The 23,434-nt window shown below is 43.4% G+C and overlaps 1 protein-coding gene across 1 annotated transcript in view; it reads left to right on the top strand.

Moving 5' to 3' along the window:
• The window catches only part of LOC114641454 (multidrug resistance-associated protein 1-like), a 164,176-nt gene that overhangs the window by 75,295 nt on the left and 65,447 nt on the right, over window positions 1-23,434 (top strand). Inside the window, exons 7-14 of the mRNA XM_028790484.2 lie at window positions 2,198-2,452; window positions 4,746-4,811; window positions 6,613-6,750; window positions 6,878-7,024; window positions 11,021-11,105; window positions 18,147-18,213; window positions 20,094-20,220; window positions 20,573-20,749. Coding sequence (XP_028646317.2) covers window positions 2,198-2,452; window positions 4,746-4,811; window positions 6,613-6,750; window positions 6,878-7,024; window positions 11,021-11,105; window positions 18,147-18,213; window positions 20,094-20,220; window positions 20,573-20,749 — 1,062 coding nt within the window. The remainder of the gene's footprint in view (window positions 1-2,197; window positions 2,453-4,745; window positions 4,812-6,612; window positions 6,751-6,877; window positions 7,025-11,020; window positions 11,106-18,146; window positions 18,214-20,093; window positions 20,221-20,572; window positions 20,750-23,434) is intronic.

Genomic DNA, 23,434 nt, shown 5'->3' with positions numbered 1-23,434 from the left:
AGGTCACATGAGACATGCCTGGACAGATTATCGGACACAATATGCAGCCTGGGCATTTCACATATGACTTTACTTTGTAAACATATGCATGATGTAAGAAATGTTAGAAATTTGGGTTTGAAAATATATACAATCAATTTTGTAAAGTTTTCTACCTCAACTGACTCAACCAAAGCTGGAGAAAGCCATGCCAGGCGTGAAGCCATTGATGTTTTCCACTGACAACAGAATTTCAGAAGGTTTTACTGTGCGCAGGACCATCGCAGTTTTTAGTAGACCTGATAATGTTATGCAATTTCACTCGGACACACCTCGTTAGCATTTATTTAAAAGGGTCCTTTCCTGTAATGAGCACCATGTCAAGTCCAACGTAACATAGAAAAGCAGGCTGGTAATGTGGCTTGACTGGTGACAACAAATGTATGTGGCCAATATTACTGATACATTTTACATTTTAGGTCAGTCTTGTACAATATGTTCAGAGACAACTGAAATGGACCACCTATTGTTGGTCAGAATATTTTAATGGGATTTCCAAAGCCATACAACAAAGAAGATGTTTTGCAAGTAGAACATAAAAATAAGACCAGCACCCGTATTTATCATAAAGTGTCTCAAAGTAGGAAAGGAGTTCAAATTGGCTAAACATTCTCAAGGTGACCAAACTCAGTCCTCCTCTGATGTGTAGAAGTAAAGGCCTTTTATCAGTTCACCTAAATTAGGAAGCCACACCAAACTTCACCAGGATTTAGGAGAACTTGTGAGCTGTCCCAACTCACTAGGAGCTGCCAGAAGGTGGCGTTTAGACAGAAATCTGTACACACGTCCAAGTAGAGGAAGAATGTTTTGGAAACGCTGGACAACAGTAAACTCATAAAAACATCAATTTGACAGAGATGGAAGAAAACTTTAAAACAAATCTTGATCGTTACATGATCGATCCATCTAAATGGAGAAGCCCTGCGCCGTCAGCCATTTTTTTTCTCACAGGGAAAATGCAGCTTTGCAACGGGGACTTTGTGTTCATCACAACCAACCAAGTCTCGAATTTTGCACCAGGCTTTGAATGCATTTGTTAATGTTAAAGCAAATTGGCACACACATAAAGATCATTGCCCCGAGTGTGCATGAGATTCAGTCAAAGCAATATCACATGGATGCAGATGGTACTGCAGTAGCCAACATATTAGTCTGAAGGTAAACAGGGCAGGATGGGTGATTGACAGTGAAATGTCACACAAGTACGCTGAGCTGTCACTTCCACAAACCCCTGGAACATTCATCTCATGTTTTACAAGCCTGGCAAGATTCAAGAAGGCAAGTGGAGACCCCCAGAGCACTGGATAAAGCCTCGCAGGAGGTAAGGGGGGATCACAGAGAGGGACACGGCACATAACTGTGGAAGATGAACACTGGTGATCATGATCAGCCACGGCTAGTTTCACTAACTGTTACTTTACGAGGTGATTATTCTGGACCTTCAGCTGTGGGTCATTCATGGTTAAAAAACGTGCCATTGTCGGGCTTTACTCTCCTCCAGTGTGTGTGTCTCGGTCATTCCATCTCCGCACTGGTTACTGTGTTATTCTTGGTATTTATGCGTTCAAGTGGCAACAATTACGTGCAGCTTAGTGCAGTGTCCTGCCTTATTTTGTGTTCCTTCTTCTATTACCATCCATCCATCCATTTTCCAACCCGCTGAATCCGAACACAGGGTCACGGGGGTCTGCTGGAGCCAATCCCAGCCAACACAGGGCACAAGGCAGGAACCAATCCCGGGCAGGGTGCCAACCCACCGCAGTCCTTCTTCTATTACTTTAATTATAATTATTATTATTATTATTATCATCTTCTTTATGGTGAAGTCTTAGTGTTATGTTCAGAAAACTACAAAATGTCATCATGAGTGGCAGTTTGCAGTAAGAGCTGCCATAAGATTGTGACGTCATTCGTTCTCAGACATGAATTCCTTGTGACGCTCCAGACATGGCAGGGATCTTTTGCAGCTCCTGGACTCTTCTTCTCACATTAATAATCTGTTTGAGTGCACTGGACATGCGTGTTTGTAAAATGTGCTCCTCAAGATTTAAGGAAGTGAGCTGTAGCATGGTACCCAGGGGTCCGGTATTAGAAATGAATGTATCTGTTTATGCAGATCTCCGCTGCTTGCTTATTTATGTCTTTTTTTGTTTCGTAGGCCTTAAGTATAACAAATTCCTCTCGTCGGAAATTTACAACTGGAGAGGTTGTCAACCTGATGTCTGCAGATGCCCAGCAGTTAATGGACATGGCCTTAAACATGAATCTGCTGTGGTCAGCTCCATTTCAGATCCTGTTAGCTATCTATTTCCTGTGGAAGGAACTGGGAGCCGCCGTCATGGCAGGGCTGGCCGTCCTTTTGCTGATCATTCCTTTAAATGCTTTTGTGGCATCCAGAGTGAAACATCTAAAGGTAAGGACATGAAAGACATACAGTATATACAACTGTACATCCATCATTAGGTCAACTGACCTGAAAAGCGGCTTTAAAGTTTAAAAGCTTCAGCCCACGTACTTTAAGAATTTGTCAAGTGGATGAGTCGCCCTCCAGGCTCCTGCTTTGTGTGCACCATGACGTGACTGTATATTGGTGTCAATTGGCTCAAAAATGTGTGGACAGATGGGCATATAGTGATGTGAAAAAGTAAATGCCCCCTAATTCTTTTCAGCCCTTAACTAACAATCATAACGTCTTTCTCAAATCCTAAAATTAGATTGTTGTCTAACTTGAGTAGCATGGAGCAGAGGCAGGGCCGGATTTTCCTATAGGCTAACTAGGCTTCAGCCTAGGGCCTCAAGATCAAGAGGGGCCTACATTCAAATTGTTAGCAAAATTTTATTATCTCTCATGTAATTTACAAACTTAAAAATGGAAGGTGAAAGGGCCTCATAAGTGGAATAGCCTAGGGCCTCTTTTCATATAAATCCAGCCCTGAGCAGAGGTAACTGTTCGCTGTTTTCCGTGGCGTCGCCTGTGATGTCTGCTCTTGTACTCAGAGTTCTTCTCTTTCACCACTTCATTAAAAGCAATAAAAGTAATTTCTGCTAGCATAAATAGTATAGGTGTCTTAACTAGGTGAGAATGTGACTCTCCTTCCTGATTTACTGAAGTTAAGTTCTACGTGTAATGGATGTCCGTTGTCAGTTGAGATTATTTCTAGTTTCTTTAGCATTGTCCTCTGACAGCCACTTGCCAGATCATCTACATCAATCCTAATAAAGTTTGAGGAATGTGTGGCGTGTTTTATTATTCATTTAGCTAAAGTCAGCCATTCATGAGACTTTCGGGACGACTTCAGTCCGTCACTGAGCACCACAATTCCTGACCACTGCACCACATGCTTTAAGAAAAAGAATAAAGTCAAACTCACTGTGAAATGCCTAAGTTCTAGATATGTGAGAATTGCTTACATTGTAAAACTAAAGGTGAGATAAAAGATAAATGTTTGCAGAACCGGGTGTTGTAGGTTCAGTTACTGTTTTTCATGAAGTTTCCTGATTTTGCACATTTTTCGTGAAGCTGTTTTTCTTTTTCTGTCAGGGCGTTTGATGTCAAATCACCACCACCCACCTGACTGTTAATGTCCTGTCAGTCTTAGAGAGAACACCTTGATTTCTGTTTAGGCCAGTTCACTTACAAATCTACAGAAAGATACAAAACCGAAGCAAAACAATGAAATCAGAGCAGCATCTCAATTATGCCATCCCATACAGGTGGAATGGCACAACTCAGTGATGACTGCAAAATTCCTGACAGGTCAACCAGTTCACGCTGAAAAGCCCCGTCACCAAATAGCCTGAAGTTGTTAAACTTGTCACGGAACAGGGATCACGTGTTTTTTACATGATGGTCTCTGTAATGTAGATTCCAACTCCACCATGATGGCTCTAGGGTGTCTAAATTGGGTTATAAGCCTGTCATCACCGTGAGACAAATAATAATAGCAGTCCCTGAAAACTCTCTCTTTGGGCATCCTGACATTGGAAAGAGCTAATTAATTAATTCTTTGCATTTATATAGCGCTTTTCTCACTACTAAAAGCGCTCAGCAATTGCAGGTCAAGGGCCCAACAGAGCAGAGTCTCTTTTTGGCGTTTATGGGATTCAAACTGGCAGCCTTCCGATTGCCAGTGCAGATCCCTAGCCTCCCCCCTAACACTACCATTACCAGTTATGTCATGTAACACACAGCACAAGTGGTGTAGTCTTCCTTTCAGGTGATTGAGGGCCCTCACAACGCTCGCCAACCAGCAAACACCACAAGACAGTAGGTAAGTATTTGGTCACCTGCTGAATTTGTGAGTTTGCTCACTTAGAAAGAAATGAACAGTCTCTCATTTTTATTGCAGTTTCATTTTAATGGAGAGAAAGCAGTTGAGCTTGTGAGTGCCGCCCTACTGTTCAAAATCGCTTAATCGTAGCCTCCTCATATTGTGCTGTGGAGCGGAAATCTTGTTAGCCTCCTTAATCGTTACTCTGCTGTCTGTCTTGGCACCCATAGAGGACAGTAAAATAATTAAAAGGGATTAAAGTAAGCAGTACAATATCTTTCATTTTGTTATGAACTAAGAATTTTAAGACTAGCATTATGTGACACAGAATTTGTCTAATGACTGATAGTTGATCCTCAGAAGTTTGCCATCTACCCCCAGTGTCACAGCCTCCACTGTCTAACTGTTTCTCTTTATGTCTTTTCTTATTTTCAGAAAACCCACATGAAGGCCAAAGACCAGCGCCTTAAACTGCTAAATGAAATATTGCATGGAATTAAGGTAATGCTTGTTGTTAATAATACACTTTTTCATGTGCTGGTATCAGTTCCTTCCTCAGCGTCCTCGGACGGGGCGGTTTGGACACATTACCAAGCACAGCAGTCTCACCTGACTGAGGCCTGGACTGATCTACAGCACTGACATGGCCATCAAACTCAGTCTGGAGCCTCACTAACATTCTGCGCAGGGTCACTGGAGCCTATCCCAGTAAGAATTAGGGCGCGATGCCTGGACTGGATGGCAGCCCATCGCAGAGTGAACACACATGCCATACACATACTACGCCACTTTACAGTAGCTCTGCCAATCCACCTATCCTGTATGACTTTGGACTGTGGGAGGAGATCCATGCAGACACGAGGCGAAGATACAAACTCCACCCTGCTGTCCTTACTGTGAGGCAGCATCTCTGCCACTGCACCACTGCGCTGCCCGCTCCACTAGCATTATCCACCATCCTCTTCTAGAGTTGGCCTTTTATTCGACATGGACAAGCCAGTAGCTGTAACTGTGTGAGGTCTGCGTGGCACAGTTTTTGGGAGTGTTGACCCTTTCTTCTTTCCTTCCTTTTTGTTTCTGATGGCCAGCTGTGTCAGGCCATTGTCGGCCCTTAGACCGTATTTTTGTTTTTTGCTCTTTGTCATGATACTAGCAGTTGTTTCGTGTTCATTTGTGTTTTTGTTGTGGCCGCTAATGGACGACACCATTCTGTGTTGTTTTGTCATTGGCACAGCCATCTTGTTTACTGTTACTGTGACTGTTGTCGGTCATGTGATTCTGTGATTTTGCTTTGGTTTGCTATGTAAGATGGCTGCATCCAGCTGATTGGTCCAAGGTTTGACCGAACATACTTTCTGGAACTTTACTGTTTGCCTGAAGGTGCCATGAACAAGTCCTCCTGACTTTGGTTGCTTCTCTCATTTTCTGACCCATGCCTGCCTTTGACTAGAGTTGTTACCACAATGTATTCATAAGACATTTTTTTCTGGAGCTGAGGTGTTTTTTTGAACATCAGACAATCCATGTGACAAACGAGGCTTTGTTTAATCATCCAGGTCATTGGTATAAATAAAAAAACATCTGCAAACAGGTGACATAAACTTTATGGACGCTCAGTTGAAATGATTTAATTCACACCGGCTTGTCACAGCGCCTGGCCTTCTGCTTGATGTCTCCTCTGGTCTGACCTGCCGCCTGCCCCACTGCTTGACATTCATCCTCATCTGTTGCTCTAAGCCTCTGCTTTACACGTCCAGGTTCAGATCAGGGTTACCTTCAGTGACACCCGCAGATTTAATGAGTAGCCCCCACTCTTTAAGCTCAGTGTTGCCCTTCACTCTTTGAGAAGTGCCCACCATCAAAGGGGCAGAAGGGGAGGTCAGGCCCTGGTCTTCTTCTCCCACTTCTGCAATGGGACGATGCTGGTTGCAAGTCATAGTCAATAAGTTATGATTTTGACCAAAGCCCCAGCAAACTCAAGACTTTTTTTGTTTAATGTTGCCTGTTTCATATAAAGTTTCTGACGTGTTATCAGTTTTTATTTTATCATTAAGTCATTGAGTAGGAATCTGAAATAAGTCAGATATTCCACCAGAGTTCACCGTGTCAGGCAGACCACTTCTTAGAGGGTACCAAACTCCTCGTGAATAAATAAGCAATAAATGTAACTTAAAGTTTAATGGCCAAACCCGCAAGCTTCTGGAGTACTAGGCGTCACGTGATGTTTGGTGAGCTTGAAAGTGGGTCTCGTGAAATTGCTGGGTCAACACCGAAGACCAATGTTCCTCTGTCATTGCTTTAGATCCTCAAGTTGTACGCCTGGGAACCTTCATTCCTTCAGAAAATCGTGAAGGTACGAGAAGGAGAGATGGAGGTGCTGAAGTCTTCAGGCTACCTGACTGCCTTCTCCATGTTGACGCTGACCTGTGTGCCTTTCCTGGTAAGACCGCCATGACTCTTTCACGCCTGTCTCTAGAGACGTTTACTCATCACAGGCTCTGTGCTCTGTGTAGCTCCAGGGCCTTCACATTCCTGGATTAATGAACATTTTTTATTATCGTTTCCAGGTTTCTATGGCCAGCTTTGGAGTATTTGTTATGAAGAATAATGAAAACGTTTTAACAGCATCTACAGTTTTCACCTCCATTTCTCTGTTTAATATTCTACGACTCCCTCTGTTTGACCTGCCAACTGTGATCTCTTCCATTGTTCAGGTATGCTAAAAAACATCTCTGTTCTGAGGAAATGTAAAGAATTAGAAACATCAAAGACGTGTCACTCACAGTATGCTGAAGTTAAAATAAAAAGAAGCGAAAGCGCGTTTGTGTTCGGAGAGAGAACTGGGAATGAAACACTGAAGTAAACGCTTAAAAAACATCAACAAGAATAAGCTAGAAATGTGTGTGTGTGTGTGTGTGTACGCAGATCTGCAGGTAACTGGCCCACAGTGGGTGCACTTGAGCAGTCTCCAAACCCAAAAAAGATAAAACAGGTGCTCTATTAACAATAAAATGAACACACAGGCGTAACAGAAATACACAAAGGCAACAAACAGCTCACTGGGCCTTCCTTATGCAATAAGCCTGGGGTGTCGAACTCCGGGCCTGGAGGGCCTCAGTTACTGCTGCAGGTTTTCATTCTAACCATCTTCTTCATTAGTGACCGGTTTTCACTGCTAATTCACTTCTTTTCCCTTCATTTTAATAGCCCCTTGTTTTTAAGGATTCAGTCCTCTGAATTGATTCCTTTCTTCATTGAATGACAGCCAAACAGAAATGAGACATGAAATGTGCCAACAGATGACCAGCTAAACTGGGACTTCAAACTCCAACCAATTTCTTAATGAGATGCTGATTCTTGCTGTTAATTAAACCTGTTAATTTTAATCAATTAATGTTTAATTCCAAGGCTTTTTACTGCTCTCATTCTGCCATAGCAGACAATTCCCAAACTGTTGATTTTTCTGTTTTTTCTAAGAACATCGTGAAAATGTTTTGGTGACCTGAGCGCTCAGCCTTACCGAGACCATCACCTTTCTCTATTTCCACATATTGTGTGATGGCACAGGTGAGCTGGTCAAATGGTGGCTTGTTTTGTGGCTCCTTATTGTTTGGCTGCTAAATAAAGAAAAAGACAACTAAGGGTTCCCAAGTCAAGTTAATTAAAACTAAGGTCAAAGAAGTTAATTAGCAGCAAAAACTGGTCAGTAACGAAGAAGATGCTTAGAATGAAAACCTGCAACCACTGTAGCCCTCCAGAACTGGAGTTGGACACCCATGCAATAAGGGGTTCTTGTTTAACCGTAAGTCTAAGCGGTGAGTCCACAACAAGCACGACTTGTGAGCGTCTGCACCCGTTCTCTGCAGCCCTGCTGGTCTCCATTCTTCTCCATCAGGTCATCTTTTTCCGAATTGAAGCTTGCTACACTAGTCATCACAAAGGGCTTTTAAAGTTCCTTAGCAGTCACTTATGGGACAAAGCCCTGTGCCATAACTGGAGCCAGCAGTGCTGGAAAGAACTCCTGGTGGTGTTCTCTCATAGCTCTGTCTGGCAGCCTCAGGTCTCCATATAAATTAGCAGGCCACGCAAAGGGTAGAAGGTTAAACCTAAAACAGACAAATCCAATAACTCGTAAAAACAAGAAGAAAAGTAGGGACACTTGTAGTGAAACCAGTTGTCAGGGTCAGATTTCCCATAAGGCCATGGCCTAGAGCGCAGCAGTCAGGGGGGGCGTATATACAGAAGAAATAACAACCAAAAATTTTACCAAATTTTCAGTATTGTTTTGAAAACAACAACAACATTTATTTATATAGCTCATTTTCATACAAAAAGTAGCTCAAAGTGCAAAGGCCATATAAAATGCAGTTTTTAAAATTTACATCCATATACATTAAATAAATTGAGCGGTACATTTATGTTGCTCATCTCTACAGCTTCCACTGTCTTGCTCAGTCACAGGCAAAAAGCATTTGCTATTTCTCTCTCACACATCCGGCGTAAACCACGTGTTAAAGGAAATTCCAGATTTGGCGTTATAATAGTGATTCCAAGTGATTAATTACGCTCATATCGCTTGACTTCTACATAGCTACTGATAGTAGGTACTTAAAATATATCGTTACTACTTTTATATACCGTTTAGTTTACTCAGGGCCATACGCCTGAAAGCCGGACTCGACTTCAGTGAAACAATTGAAGCCTTTTCATGGACAAAAGCGTAAAGGAAGAAATTCTAGTAGTTATTTAAGACGACTTGAAGAAATTCGATGGAAAGTTTTTTTTTAGGTGTTAATGCCAATAAAAGGTGTCATTTTGCTTGGCTTTTCTCTATATTAAATTGAAAATTATAAATCAACTTTTTTTTGGCACAGAATTATGTGCTTTGGCCTCAGGCATAGAAACGTGTAAATCCTGCCCTGTCAGTTGTAGTGATGCAGCCACACAAAATGGTGAAAAGTTTGTAAAGCCTCGGAAAAGCGGAGCAGGACCTTGACAGCCAGACCCCAAACTCAACAGGCAGGCTTCAAGACCCGCTTTTAGCAGCTGAAAGAAAACCTTTAAATGTCCCAGATAAACAAAAAAACTGCCCAAAGCCGTGAAAATCATAAAATCCCCATGAAGTCCCTTTCTAAATTAATAATTTATTAATAAATGAATGTAAGTAAGAATGAGATGAAAGGAGCAATAAGGCTCACCCAGTGGAATCCAAATCCAAATTCCCTTTTTTTGTTTGTTTTATTCATTCACCAGTATGAAATGAACAGGAGTTTATCTGGGAGCTGCTTCTACCAGAACACAACCTGACATACAAATGACATAACAACAGACGTTAAACAATATTCATTTTAAACAGTTGCAGAGTATTGAAGGTGTGTGTGTGTATAGTGTGTGTGCACTCATGCAGTCACGCACACACACATCACCGAGGTCCCATGACTAATGACAGGAGACCATTCAAAAGCCCGCTTGCCAACTGCACAGTTTGGACTAAAATGGGAGAAGCAAGTAAAACATTCATGAGGCCCCCAGTCAGTCCATTGGAACGACCATCAGGGTCTGTGTGTTCCCATGATCCTCCACAGTCAACGCCATAAAGCACACTAGAGCACCATTAAGAAGTGAATTGCTTGAATGATACAAGGAGATGGCGGGGTGGCATGTTGGGTAATGTGACTTCGTCACATCTTCACGGACGTGTGGGTGATTGCCAGCGTGGTCAGCGTAGCCGTTCTGCTGTTATAGTTGATGTTCTTCCCATAGATGAGCAACTGAGGCTTATGGGTGACTCCAAATTATGGTGCTGTGATGGAGTCTGAGTGTGTGTATGTGTGTGTGTGTCTACTGGTGACCAGTTCAAAGCTGGTTTCTGCCTTGTGCTCAGCGATGCCATGAGAGGACTTCTTTGTCTGCGATCCCATAAAGAGATAAAGAGATTCAGAAAAGGAATGGAAGGATTTTTGAAGTCGGTCACTCCTGCCAGAAGACGCAATACAATGCCGGTCAACAGCCATTGTGATGACTTCCTAGATCAGGGACTTTATAGTGACTCAGCCAGGAGAGCTGAACTAATAGCCGAGGGATTTTCAGTGCAGTGACTACCCATGAGAGGGCAGCACATTAAAGTATTGACATTCATTGTAGGTCTTAACATCTATATATATATATATATATATATATAAAATCCTACATCTGTCTGTCTGCTTTTCACGAGAGAACGACTTCACCAATTTAGATCAGGTTTCTTTTCTATAATTTGCTTGAACATTCCGGTTGGTTTTGCGACTTCTCTCATCTTGCTAAGTATCATCGTTCACCTGCAGGAGCGATATATTCGTGTTAATCCGAGACCAAGGCTGCAGGTCGAAGGGAGGGGGAATTAGGGAGGTCCCGTGACGTCAGGATTAGGGAGTCGGGCAGGTTTTGCCCTGTTTCACTACTACACCAGCTGAGCTGCGGGCGATGGCTAGTGTTTGATAAAATGCCATCATGGTCATGTATGCCTGCATAGCCACACGGTCAGTGTTGTCCTCTTAGAATCAATGGCCTATGGACTCTTCCACGGTCGTCATTTACAGCTTCTCTCATTCTCTCAGTGTCAGATTCCAAAGGAGCTAAGCAGCACCTGTGTCTGCACAGCCATCTCCTGATCACGTCATATAAAATGGCATTTAGCTTTTCACATTTCCTCTGTTTCTCTGTTCATTTAGACAAAAATATCTCTGGGCCGGCTGGAGAGATTTATCTGCTGCGATGAACTTGACCCCACTAGCATTCAGACGGAGTACCTTGGAGGTAGGTAGCCATCGCTCAGCAGCACGCTTACTTGATGGAGAGACTCTGACTCCACACACTTTGAATAATTATTACAGATTTTAACTCATATTTCCTGTGAAATGTACAGTATGTGTGTATTCAGGGTTTTTGAGACTGACAGACTTTTCTGGATATTTATTTTTAGCCTTCACATCTTACCTTTAAAGGTGATGCCGTTTTGCTTGGTTTATAGGCACAGCCATTTCATTGGTCCCACTGCTCCCAGTTGCTGGAGGGGACGAGGCTTCAAACATTGCAGTGTCAGATGTCATAGACATGTCACTTTACCAGCGCTATGTGTCGCTTATCATCCGTGATTAAGGATAATAATAACAGAAACCTTTGTGCGTGCTTTTTGAAATCTTTTCGCAGTCCTCTTTGACTTTGTCTTTCAGTTCTTGTTTTGGCTTAAGCAGCAGATTTTGTGTCTTTTGATTACCAACATGTTTGTGACTTTCACTAAAGCTGATGTCACATTATGTGACTTTAGCTGCAGGGCATGATCTCCTGATGTCAGCTTACATGACTGAGAATTGCCTGGCATGTATAATGTAGCAACTGCATGTCGACTCTCCAGCACAGTCGTGTTCACACCTTTAGAGGCAGCCGGTAGAGTGAGTGCTGCCTGATGGATCCAGTGCTGTATGAAGGAGTAACAGGCACAGCAAGTTCAGCCGCAGCCTCATCCCTGTCATAAGAGGAGACATCGGGCAAATGAGCTTCTCTTCGGCCTGTAAGGTTTGAAACACCAGCCTTCCTTATTCCTTGTGCTGCCAGATGAGCATTCATTGGTTGTCAGCGCTCATGTACTCGGAGCCCACCCACGACTGACGACAAAGTCAAACCTGTTCTATCGAATATCTCAAATGTTCACTTGACCTTGAGTGTTTTGGTTAGAAGATAAACTGAGGCAGCAAAAAGGGATCAGGAGATAAATTTAGTCAACGGCAAGCAAAGGTCAGGAGCAGAAGGACATTCATCTGTTCACTGAACTGGAAACTCTAATCAAAAATCGTAATTGACGGGATTGTGTCAACGTGCCGCTAACAATGTCAAAGTCCAATTTTATTTGTCACATACAATACAGTGTGTAATGAAATGCTAAGTTGCAGAATTCAAGACGAAGAACATAAAAAGACAATGACATATATACATGACTTTATTAATATCAATAAAGATCATAATGTTAAATGAGTGCAGTGGTATGCATTATAATAGAATTATAAAATGTGTCGTAAATGATTAATAACTAAACAATAGCTTTACGTGGGAGAGTTAACAGTAGGACATAATGGAACTCTACACATGGACCTCATTCAGGATAGTAACTCCTCCTCCTCCTCCTCCTCAGTCTCTCTGGTCCTCAGACAGCCATGGCATCTCCCAGAGAGGGGGCCGCTGTTGGGATGGCTGGCATCTTTGATCGTTTCCTTTGCCCTGGTCCAGCATTGGTTGGTGTAGATGTCTCGGACGTTGTCTTCAGCTCACCGCACTACTCTCTGCACAGCCTGGTGGTCCTGTTGCAGGCAGCCTGAAATCTAAAGACATTGTCATGTTTTCTTTAGCAAGGTGTCAGTGTGCTTGGACTAGATTAGGTCCTCTGTGACGTGGACACCGAGGTATCTGAAACCATCCACCATCTTCACCTGAGTGCTGTTAACACTGAGTTGGTGGTTCTGCCTCTGCTCTTTTCTCCCAAAGTCCATAATCAGCTCCTTGCTGGTATTGTCCTGACACCAGGGTGACCACCAGACTCTCCATGTCATCCATCTAAGCCTCCTCATTATTGTCAGATATCAAGTCTGCCACAGTTGTGTCATTAGTAAACATGACGATTGATTTTAGAGTCGGGTGCAGTCACACGTGCAGATGGAGTATATCCGAGGGCTTGGTACACAGTCCTGTGGAGCCCCTGTGCTGAGAGTGAGGGATGATGAGGTGTGACCACCCCATCGAACCACCTGGGGTCTGCCTGTCAGGAAGTTACAAACCCACCTGCCCAATGAAGTGTTCAGACGCAGGTCTGGCGATGAGCTTATGGGGCTTACTGTGTTAAATGTGAGACTGCAGTCCAAAAATAGCACTTGCACTTAATCCTCTCTCTTGTCCAGGTTACAAGTACAGTTCGTAGGATCGAAGTGATGACCTCATCATTCGTGGATCTACTGTAATGGGTCCAGTTCTTTAGGCAGAGAATCCCATAAATGCCAATAGGGACTCTGCTCTGTTGGGCTCTTGAGCAAGGCCCTTAACCTGTAATTGCTGAGCGCTTTGAATAGTGAGAAAAGCGCTACATAAATGCAAAGAATTACAATTACATATGATTTTATTGATTAGCCTCTTGACGCACGTCATTGCTGTAGGTGTTAGTGTGACGGGGTGATAGTCATTCAGAGGCTGGTTTTTAGGTTCTTTTAAAGTACACTGCATCCAGAAAGTATTCCCAGTGCATCACTTTTTCCACATTTTGTTATGTTACAGCCTTATTCCAAAATGGATTAAATTCATTTTTTTCCTCAGAATTCTACACACAACACCCCATAATGACAACGTGAAAAAAGTTTACTTGAGGTTTTTGCAAATTTATTAAAAATAAAAAAACTGAGAAATCCCATGTCCATAAGTATTCACAGCCTTTGCTCAATACTTTGTCGATGCACCTTTGGCAGCAATTACAGCCTCAAGTCTTGTTGAATATGATGCCACAAGCTTGGCACACCTATCCTTGGCCAGTTTGGCCCATTCCTCTTTGCAGCACCTCTCAAGCTCCATCAGGTTGGATGGGAAGCATCGGTGCACAGCCATTTTAAGATCTCTCCAGAGATGTTCAATCGGATTCAAGTCTGGGCTCTGGCTGGGCCACTCAAGGACATTCACAGAGTTGTCCTGAAGCCACTCCTTTGATATCTTGGCTGTGTGCTTAGGGTCGTTGTACTGCTGAAAGATGAACCGTCGCCCCAGTCTGAGGTCAAGAGCGCTCTGGAGCAGGTTTTCATCCAGGATGTCTCTGTACATTGCTGCAGTCATCTTTCCCTTTATCCTGACTAGTCTTCCAGTTCCTGCCGCTGAAAAACATCCCCACAGCATGATGCTGCCACCACCATGCTTCACTGTAGGGAAGGTATTGGCCTGGCGATGAGCGGTGCCTGGTTTCCTCCAAACTTGACGCCTGGCATTCACACCATCAGACCAGAGAATTTTCTTTCTCATGGTCCGAGAGTCCTTCAGGTGCCCTTTGTCAAATTCCAGGCGGGCTGCCATGTGCCTTTTACTAAGGAGTGGCTTCCGTCTGGCCACTCTACCATACAGGCCTGATTGATGGATTGCTGCAGAGATGGTTGTCCTTCTGGAAGGTTCTCCTCTCTCCACAGAGGACCTCTGCAGCTCTGACAGAGTGACCATCGGGTTCTTGGTCACCTCCCTGACTAAGGCCGTTCTCCCCCGATCGCTCAGTTTAGATGGCCGGCCAGCTCTAGGAAGAGTCCTGGTGGTTTCGAACTTCTTCCACTTACAGATGATGGAGGCCACTGTGCTCATTGGGACCTTCAAAGCAGCAGACATTTTTCTGTAACCTTCCCCAGATTTGTGCCTCGAGACAATCCTGTCTCGGAGGTCTACAGACAATTCCTTTGACTTCATGCTTGGTTTGTGCTCTGACATGAACTGTCAACTGTGGGACCTTCTATAGACAGGTGTGTGCCTTTCCAAATCATGTCCAGTCAACTGAATTTACCACAGGTGGACTCCAATGAAGCTGCAGAAACATCTCAAGGATGATCAGGGGAAACAGGATGCACCTGAGCTCAGTTTTGAGCTTCATGGCAAAGGCTGTGAATACTTATGGACATGGGATTTCTCAATTTTTTTATTTTTAATAAATTTGCACAAACCTCAAGTAAACTTTTTTCATATTGTCATTATGGGGTGTTGTGTGTAGAATTCTGAGGAAAAAATGATTTTAATCCATTTTGGTATAAGGCTGTAACATAACAAAATGTGGAAACAGTGATGCGCTGTGAATACTTTCCAGATGCACTGTACATTGGTGTAGCTGCGTTTACCCAAAATTACCAAAGTTCTGCAGGTTGAGTTTGCTTCATGGGATTCTGCAGTAGGTTGATGTGTCAAAATGAGTCCACAGACACGATATCTTCATTTTTAAAAGCTTTAGTAAAAATTCAGTTCATATAAAAATAGAGAAGAAAATTGATATGGCAAAGAAAAGAAAAGCTCTTGTTTAAGAAAAGTCCTGTTTAACGCTTATATGTCTTGTTTCATTCTTTAAGTCTGCTCATACAGCTGGACCATTTCTAAACTGTGTGCCCATCCCAGTTACAAACTGGTCTGTCAGTCCCTGCTAGCAATGAGCCAACGCCAAACACACACTGACGTACTGAACACACCACTCGGTATGACAGATTGAGCTGAGAAGGTTCTCTCTCATGTTAACCACAGGGGGTGAAGGCCATACCATAATCTAGAGCTAGGACAGAATATCACATTCTATTCTACTTAAGCAAACACTAATGTGAGTTTAACTTAAAGCTTCAACTTTCTAAGATTGGCTCTTACAATTGGTATGACAGACTGAATTAAATATTACTGTAAACCCTGGTGCATGACGATCAGCGCAGATCTTCTGGACCTGCTTCCTCCCTGGTGTTCCCTTTCCTAAAAGTTCTCCTCATATCATTTTCTGACCAAGTGAGCGCCATTTCCTCAAGGAGCAGTTCTGTGTTGGACTGCTGGCTGCAGTTAGCAGCATTCACACCAAAGCGCACGTACAACTTATGAAGTTTGTCTTCCAGGGAGTCGTCAGGGCCCACCATGATAGAACTAGTTGCTGTTTAGTCTGTTACTGTCCGCAGTCCTTGCCACATACATCTAGGATCCAACTGCTCAAATTGCCTGTTTACTTTCTTCCCATATCATCGCTTAGCAGCCTTCATGACTCTCTTAGATTGTACAAGGCAGTTTTGTAATCATCCATATTCCCAGACACAAGCCCTGAGTTGTATGCAGCGTTGCATGATTTTACCCACCTATGGTTTCTGCTTTGGGTAAGTCCTGAGGGTAACATTTGGTATTGATATGTTTTACGAGATATCCAGTAAATCCTATCACAGCTTCTTTAAACATGTCGATGTCAACGTCAGAAATGTGCTTGAGCGTACTCCAGTCAGCATCACCGATCACGCCCTCTGGAGAGTGGCCTCTGATTGGTCTGTCAAACATGCAACCTCACGCATGACTGGAGCTTCCTGCTTTAGTTTTGGTTTATATCTGGGCATAAGAACTATGGTGGCATGGTCCCATCAGTCCAATGGAGGAAGGGACTGATGCTTTAAGCCCATCTCTATATGGTGTATAGCAGTGACCAAGTATAACCCTGGACACAGACAGACACTGAGACATTCAGATGTCCACAACACACACTTCATTTTCCTCTGCTCACACAGCACAAACACAGTGCCCAAAGACTCACAATAACTTAGTCTTTTCCTTTCTTCTCTCTATTGCCACCTCTTCTCCACTCCTTGCAAGCTCCATCCTCTTCCATCTGACTCCGGCCCCCAAGTGGAGTGAGGCGGGCCCCTTTTATGGCACACCCGCATGTGCTCCAGGTGCTCCCTGATGATCTTCCGGCAGCACTTCCTGGTGTGGTGGAAGTGCTGCAGTCCATGGCTAGGGAACCATCCTGGAGCCCCCTGGTGGCAGCTACAGACCCCCACAGGGATGAGCTTCCCAGCTCTGTATCCGTGGCCCTGAAGGAATCCAGGGGGGCTGCCCTCTTGTGTCCAGGGGAATATACAGTATATATATATATTATGGGGCAAAGTGGTGGCTCTGAGGCTAAGGATCTACGCTGGTATCCAGAAGGTTGCCGGTTCGAATCTCCATCACTGCCAAAAGAGATCCTACTCTGCTGGGCTCTTGAGCAAGACCCTTAACCTGTAATTGCTCCAGGGGTGCTGTACAATGGCTGACCCTGCACTCTGACCCCAAGGGGAATGCGAAAACTAACAAATTCCTAATACAAGAAATTGTATAAGGCGAAATAAAGAACAAAAAAGAAAATATTGCCCCTCTCCCGGTCCTTCCTTGTTCCTTCCCCACCCAGTGGGGTAAGGTCCCTGTTCGTCTGCCACACTGTCAAGTGTCCTGTCTCCTCTGGTAGTACGTGTGATGTGCTGATAAAAGTTCAGCATTATGATTTTCAGACTAGTCTAAATGAAATCACTAGCCACCAAGAGGGCAGCATCCTGGTTATCACTCTAGTGCCAACTGAGTGTCTCCTACACTTCTGTCTGGGCAGTGTGAGTGTCTGCTTGAGGTGGAATCTACACGGCTATGACAATTACCATCGCAAACTCTCAGCGCTGTAACGGGGAAGACCAGGCACTACTCTTCACCTGCCTAACACCATCCCTACTTTGAAGCTTGGTGGTGACAGCATTGTGCTATAAGGACAGGGAGACTGGTCAGAATTGAACAGAGAGAGGTCCCTGAAGAAAACCTGCTCCAGAGTGCATGCCACTTTAGATTGGGGCACCTGAAGTGTGCAGCAAAGACAAGGCTGGCATGGCTTCAGGACAAGTCTCAGAGTGTCCCTGAAAGAACATGTGTGACAGGCTTCACAGGCACTTCCTATCCAATCTAACTGAGCCTGAGAGGATCTGCCAGGAAGAGTGGGATCAACTGCCCAAATCCAGGGGTGTAAAGGACTACCAAGAGTACTGCCAGAGGGGCTTCAAGGTAATACTGAATTTAGGGTCAGAGTGAGGGTTTTTGATTTTTAATAAATATGTCCTCACTTTGTCATTATGGTTTGCTGAATGGAAATTGATGGGCAGCAATGGCAAACTGAGTCATTTCAAATGAAGTGTACAACACAATCAAGCATGCAGAAGGTGCAGTTGTGAACCCACTGCCAGGCGTGTTATACTTTATCGTTGTGCCCTTTCATGTTCATTCATTTCTTGGTTTTAGTTTTTGTTTTTTTTTTTGCTCTTTCTGCAGGCCATGCTGTTGGATTTGTCGGTGCCTCGTTTCGCTGGGAGAAGACCGGATGTGCTGCGTTGAGAGAGTGAGAGATGCCCAGTCTTTATGGTTTATGAACATCATCTCTCCCTACACTTTGTGTTTTCTGTAATTTTGTTTCTTTAAGTTGTCATTGATTTAAAAACAGGCAGATTCAGGGTGTGTGTGCCCACACACACACACACACACACACACACACACACATAATGCCACTTCTTGCATAAGAAAGAGAGTAGAAATAAAAAAAAAAAAAGATGAGCAAGGACCCCACAGATCACAGCTGTCCTAGGGGGACACAAGGCAGTGACTTGTATGATTCCGCACCACCCTGTTAGAAAGCAATAAAAACAAATCAAGTAAGCCCCAGTCTAAAATAAATTAGTCAGGGGGTAAGTTCATTTGTCAAGGGGCCTGCCATCACTGAAGGCTGTTTAGGGATTCTCTAATTAGATAGATAGATAGATAGATAGATAGATAGATAGATAGATAGATAGATAGATAGATAGATAGATAGATAGATAGATAGATACTTTATTAATCCCAAGGGGAAATTCACATACTCCAGGAGCAGCATACTGATACAAAAAACAATATTAAATTAAAGATTGATAACAATGCAGGTAAAAACAAACAATAACTTTGTATAATGTTAACGTTTACCCCCCTGGGTGGAATTAAAGAGTCTCATAGTGTGGTGGAGGAACGATCTCCTCAGTCTGTCAGTGGAGCAGGACGGTGACAGCAGTCTTGTCACTGAAGCTGCTCCTCTGTCTGGAGATGATCCTGTTCAGTGGATTCAGTGGATTCTCCATGATTGACAGGAGTCTGCTCAGCGCCCGTCGCTCTACCACAGATGTCAAACTGTCCAGCTCCATGCCTACAATAGAGCCTGCCTTCCTCACCAGTTTGTCCAGGCATGAGGCGTCTTTCTTCTTAATGCTGCCTCCCCAGCACACCACTGTGTAGAAGAGGGCGCTCGCTACCACTGTCTAATAGAACATCTGCAGCATCTTATTGCAGATGCTGAAGGACACCAGCCTTCTAAGGAAGTATAGTCGGTTCTGTCCTTTCTTACACAGACCATCAGTATTGGCAGTCCAGTCCAGTTTATCATCCAACTGCACTCCCAGTTATTTATAGGTCTGCACCCTCTGCACACAGTCACCTCTGATCACGGGATCCATGAGGGGTCTGGGCCTCCTAAAATCCACCACCAGCTCCTTGGTTTTGCTGGTGTTCGGGTGTAGGTGGTTTGAGTCACACCATTTAACAAAGTCCTTGATTAGGTTCCTATACTCCTCCTCCTGCCCACTCCTGATGCAGCCCACGATAGCAGTGTCGTCAGTGAACTTTTGCACAAGTTGTATTGGAAGTCCGATGTATATAGGCTGAACAGGACCGGATTAATTAGCTGTTAAGATCTTTTTGGAGTGTAATGGCATTTCAAAAGCTGAAGAAGTGCGGTAGGTCTTCAAAGTTTGAGACGTCAGTGTGTTGTTAACAGATAAATAGATCAAACTTTATTTGTTCCCGGGGGAAAATTTGTCTTTTTACAGAAGCTTGTTAAATGAATAAATACATCAGTAAATTAAGAGACTGACTAAAAAGAAAGAAAACTTCTGACATGGCAGGCCTGTGCCAGTCAGGTGCTACACAGTCACATTACTGTTGGCATACAGGAGCCCCCATTGGTCACCATGGCACTCGGTTTGTCTTCATTCTCTGCTCCTCTGCTATCTCCATTGTTGGGTGTCCTAGAGTGCTGTCACCTAACAGGTTGATTCCAGCTGGTGCCACAAATCCCACTTCAGTGGCTACACAGAAATGTGATGATGTGTCTGTGAATGTTTTGCACAGTTGTGTCGTTGATCTCTGATCAGGTGATGCACGGTGTATTTTAATTTCAGTGTATTTTGTTATTTTCAGGTTAAATTTGAAAATAGCTGATGAGTCACTCGTTGCTGTGGTCGGGCAGGTTGGCGCCGGTAAATCCTCTTTACTCTCGGCTATCCTTGGAGAGATGGAAAAGGTTGAAGGCCTCATCCAGAGAAAGGTCAGTGGGACGTGTTGTCTTCATCATACGCCATAATGTATTTCATAAATGCCTCGTCCAAATTCCTGCAGGTATGAAACGGCTCAACCCGAGCAGTGAAAGTCTTGGTCATTTTGAGCCTGTTTAATTGTATCTGTGTAACATCCAAGAATTAAGGTGTTGAGCACAGGAATGAGAGCGCTGGGCAGTACAAGTGGACTGAAATTGGCAAAGTGCACACATCAGTGTCCAAAACGTTCTCCTAATGAAGGCCTGACTGAGCTCACCAGGCCAGCGGTCTGCTTCACTGCTTTCAGATTGTTAGTTGTGTCCCCCTGAGCTCTCGTAACGATGCACTTGACCTCCTCTCCAGGGCACAGTCGCTTACGTATCCCAGCAGGCCTGGATTCAAAATGCTACTCTTCAAGAAAATATTCTCTTTGGTGCCAACATGATTGAGAGCCGCTACCACCTGGTTATGGAGGCTTGCTGCCTCCTGCCAGACCTGGAACTTCTACCACACGGGGACCAGACGGAAATCGGAGAGCGGGTGAGTAAGAGACATACAAGATGGCATCTGAAGTGTATCATTTAAAAAAATCAAAGTTATGATGCAAGAATTGCATTTTAAATCAAAAGGGCCTCTTTGGTTTGTTTTAAAGTGTTTTCTGTTTTTTCCTTTGCTGTTTTGGGAACTTGTTATATTCATTCCTGAGTTTTATAGGTTGGAGAACTCATTTATTTCATAGAATTCGTTTCAATAGCAGCCCAACTTCTTTCATTTCTATTGAAAGCTATTGGTTGCTGCCTGTTTCGTTTTGGTGTTGCAAGGGTGATGGTGCCAGGTTTGTGCCTCGTTATGTCACTTGCCTGGCACCATTTAAACAAGAGGCCTGCTACACACCACGTCCAAGATTGTGGATACAAACAAATCTGCTGTTGAATTTTGACCGTAGTTTCCTTCTACGTTTGGCCTAGAGCCTCACTTTATAGATTTACCAGAGACACACGCTGACTTGTTTTTCTAACTGCATTTCACCCCCTGATCCCTTCCAGTGTTTCTCAATGTCGGTCCTGGGGACCTCCTGTGGCTGCAGGTTTTTGTTCCAACCAGATTCCTAATCAGTGACAACACCTGTTAGCACAGATCTCATTTAATTAGCTGGGATTATTTTTCTTTTATCGTACATTCAGAAAAGCACAGCAGCATGGTGTTTACATTTATAAGACATTTAGAAATATTTCTACTTTTCCTAGAGATTTAAATGCTTAATTCCCTTTTGTTGATTTCATTTTATTTTGCTGTTTCTCTGTGCAGTTTTTCCCCTTTGTGGTATCTTATTAATGACAATTAAAAACGAGCAGAGCAGACACGCAGGCAAACAACACACTGAATAAGCAAAGGCTGCAACTACTTTAGCATCAGATCCACTAATTAGTAAATAATGGATTAATTAAACAATTAGAACACCTAGAAAAGTAGAATGAAAATCAAGAAGAAAATATTGTTAAAAAGAAAAAAATACATTATTCCCATATAACTTCTTGGTACATTTTAATATATATACTGTAGATATATTTTTTTCTTTTTAACCAAACTTAGTTTTCTAATTTCTATATTGTTCCCAGTCCTGTGGTGGGTTGGCACCCTGCCCAGGATTGGTTCCTGCCTTGTGCCCTGTGTTGGCGCAGGATTGGCTCCAGCAGACCCCCGTGACCCTGTGTTCGGATTCAGTGGGTTGGAAAATGGATGGATGGATGGATATTGTTCCCAAAACACAGAACTTGGGAAATAACAGTCCACTTAATTAGCCCAGGAGTCCAATTAAAAGCAGAAGCTGTTTGGAACAAAAACCTGCAGCCACAGTGTGCCCCCAGGACCGAGGTTCAGATACATTGCCTTATTCCTTTGAACAGCCACTTTTGGTAGAATAGCAGTCAAGATGCACTTGTAGAGTTTATTCCTATTATATTCTCTTCCCCCATTTGGTGTTATGTTTTTGTTTAGTATGATTATTATTATTTTTACTGCAACACAATTTTGTTCATTTTTCACAAGTTCTTGATTGTTGCTATGCCAGCTGCCGTCACGTGTCTCTATGTGGTCACTGCTCATGACATCATCATATCACAACTACAAAAGACGGGCTGCCATTTATTCACATCCTATCTTTGGACTGAAGAAACTTGAAAAAAACTTTGTAATCAAATTTGTGTTAAGAAATCCCAGAACCGTAGTGAACGCTCTGCTCGTCAGCACTCACTGACGTTTTTATTTATTCAAACACTGAATGAAACACGCAAACTCCAAGTGAAAAATTAAAGGACGATGAACTGGATAAATGTGCACATCGCACGGTAAGTGCAATCTTAAAGAGTATAACCAGTCACCTCTTTATCAGAATAGGCTTAACGGTACGTCTGTCTGTTTCGATCATGTTGTGCATTGGTGAACCTCTGTTCTCCGGGTAGGCCTACCAACCCTCGTTCTTCATGCTTCTAGTTTCTTTTTATCATCAGCCCTGTTGTGGGATGATGGGACACCCGGACGCTCGATGTACAGTTTATTTACTATCTTACACTGGCTGCTCGCCTTTGTTCATTAGACATTACCGCCCTCTTGTGGACACCAGTTGACATTACTCCTGGGCAAGGGCACAGATGCCAGACAGATGGATGTCTTATCGCTTTATTTATATAGAGACTAGACAAAGAGCCTGTTTCGACAACGTAAGATGAAACAGGCACAAGTGGAATAGTAATAAGTATAAGCACCACAAACCTGATATATGTGTATTGAATGAATGCGTAATTAGGCCTCGAGCTGTAGTCGAAATCGCCTTTCAGGCCTCTAGAGCTTTAATCGAAGTAGCCTTTCTCTTTGAATTTTCGCGGCCGTAAATCCACCGCCTGCCGCGATGTCGGTCTCGTAAGGTTTTTCGGGCAGCTGCGCAGAAGGTGACTGCGCATTTGGCTTCGGACAGACGTGAGTGAGTGAGTGAGTGAGTGAGTGAGTGAGTGAGTGAGTGAGTGAGTGAGTGAGTGAGTGAGTGAGTGAGTGAGGAGACTGGCGAATTATATATAAGATTGGCTGTCTGGCCATCTCAGATTTTCATTTTCAGGGGTTCTGCTTATTTCAGAATAAGATCATCTGTTCCTGTAGATCTCCTGAAATCTCCATTCATAAGACCACAGGTATGAAGTTAAGATGATGTTGTAGATCTGGAGATTGCAA

This window comes from Erpetoichthys calabaricus, chromosome 4, assembly GCF_900747795.2.
Source record: "Erpetoichthys calabaricus chromosome 4, fErpCal1.3, whole genome shotgun sequence".
Lineage (NCBI taxonomy): Eukaryota > Metazoa > Chordata > Cladistia > Polypteriformes > Polypteridae > Erpetoichthys > Erpetoichthys calabaricus.
This window is presented reverse-complemented; position numbering and strand designations above follow the sequence as displayed.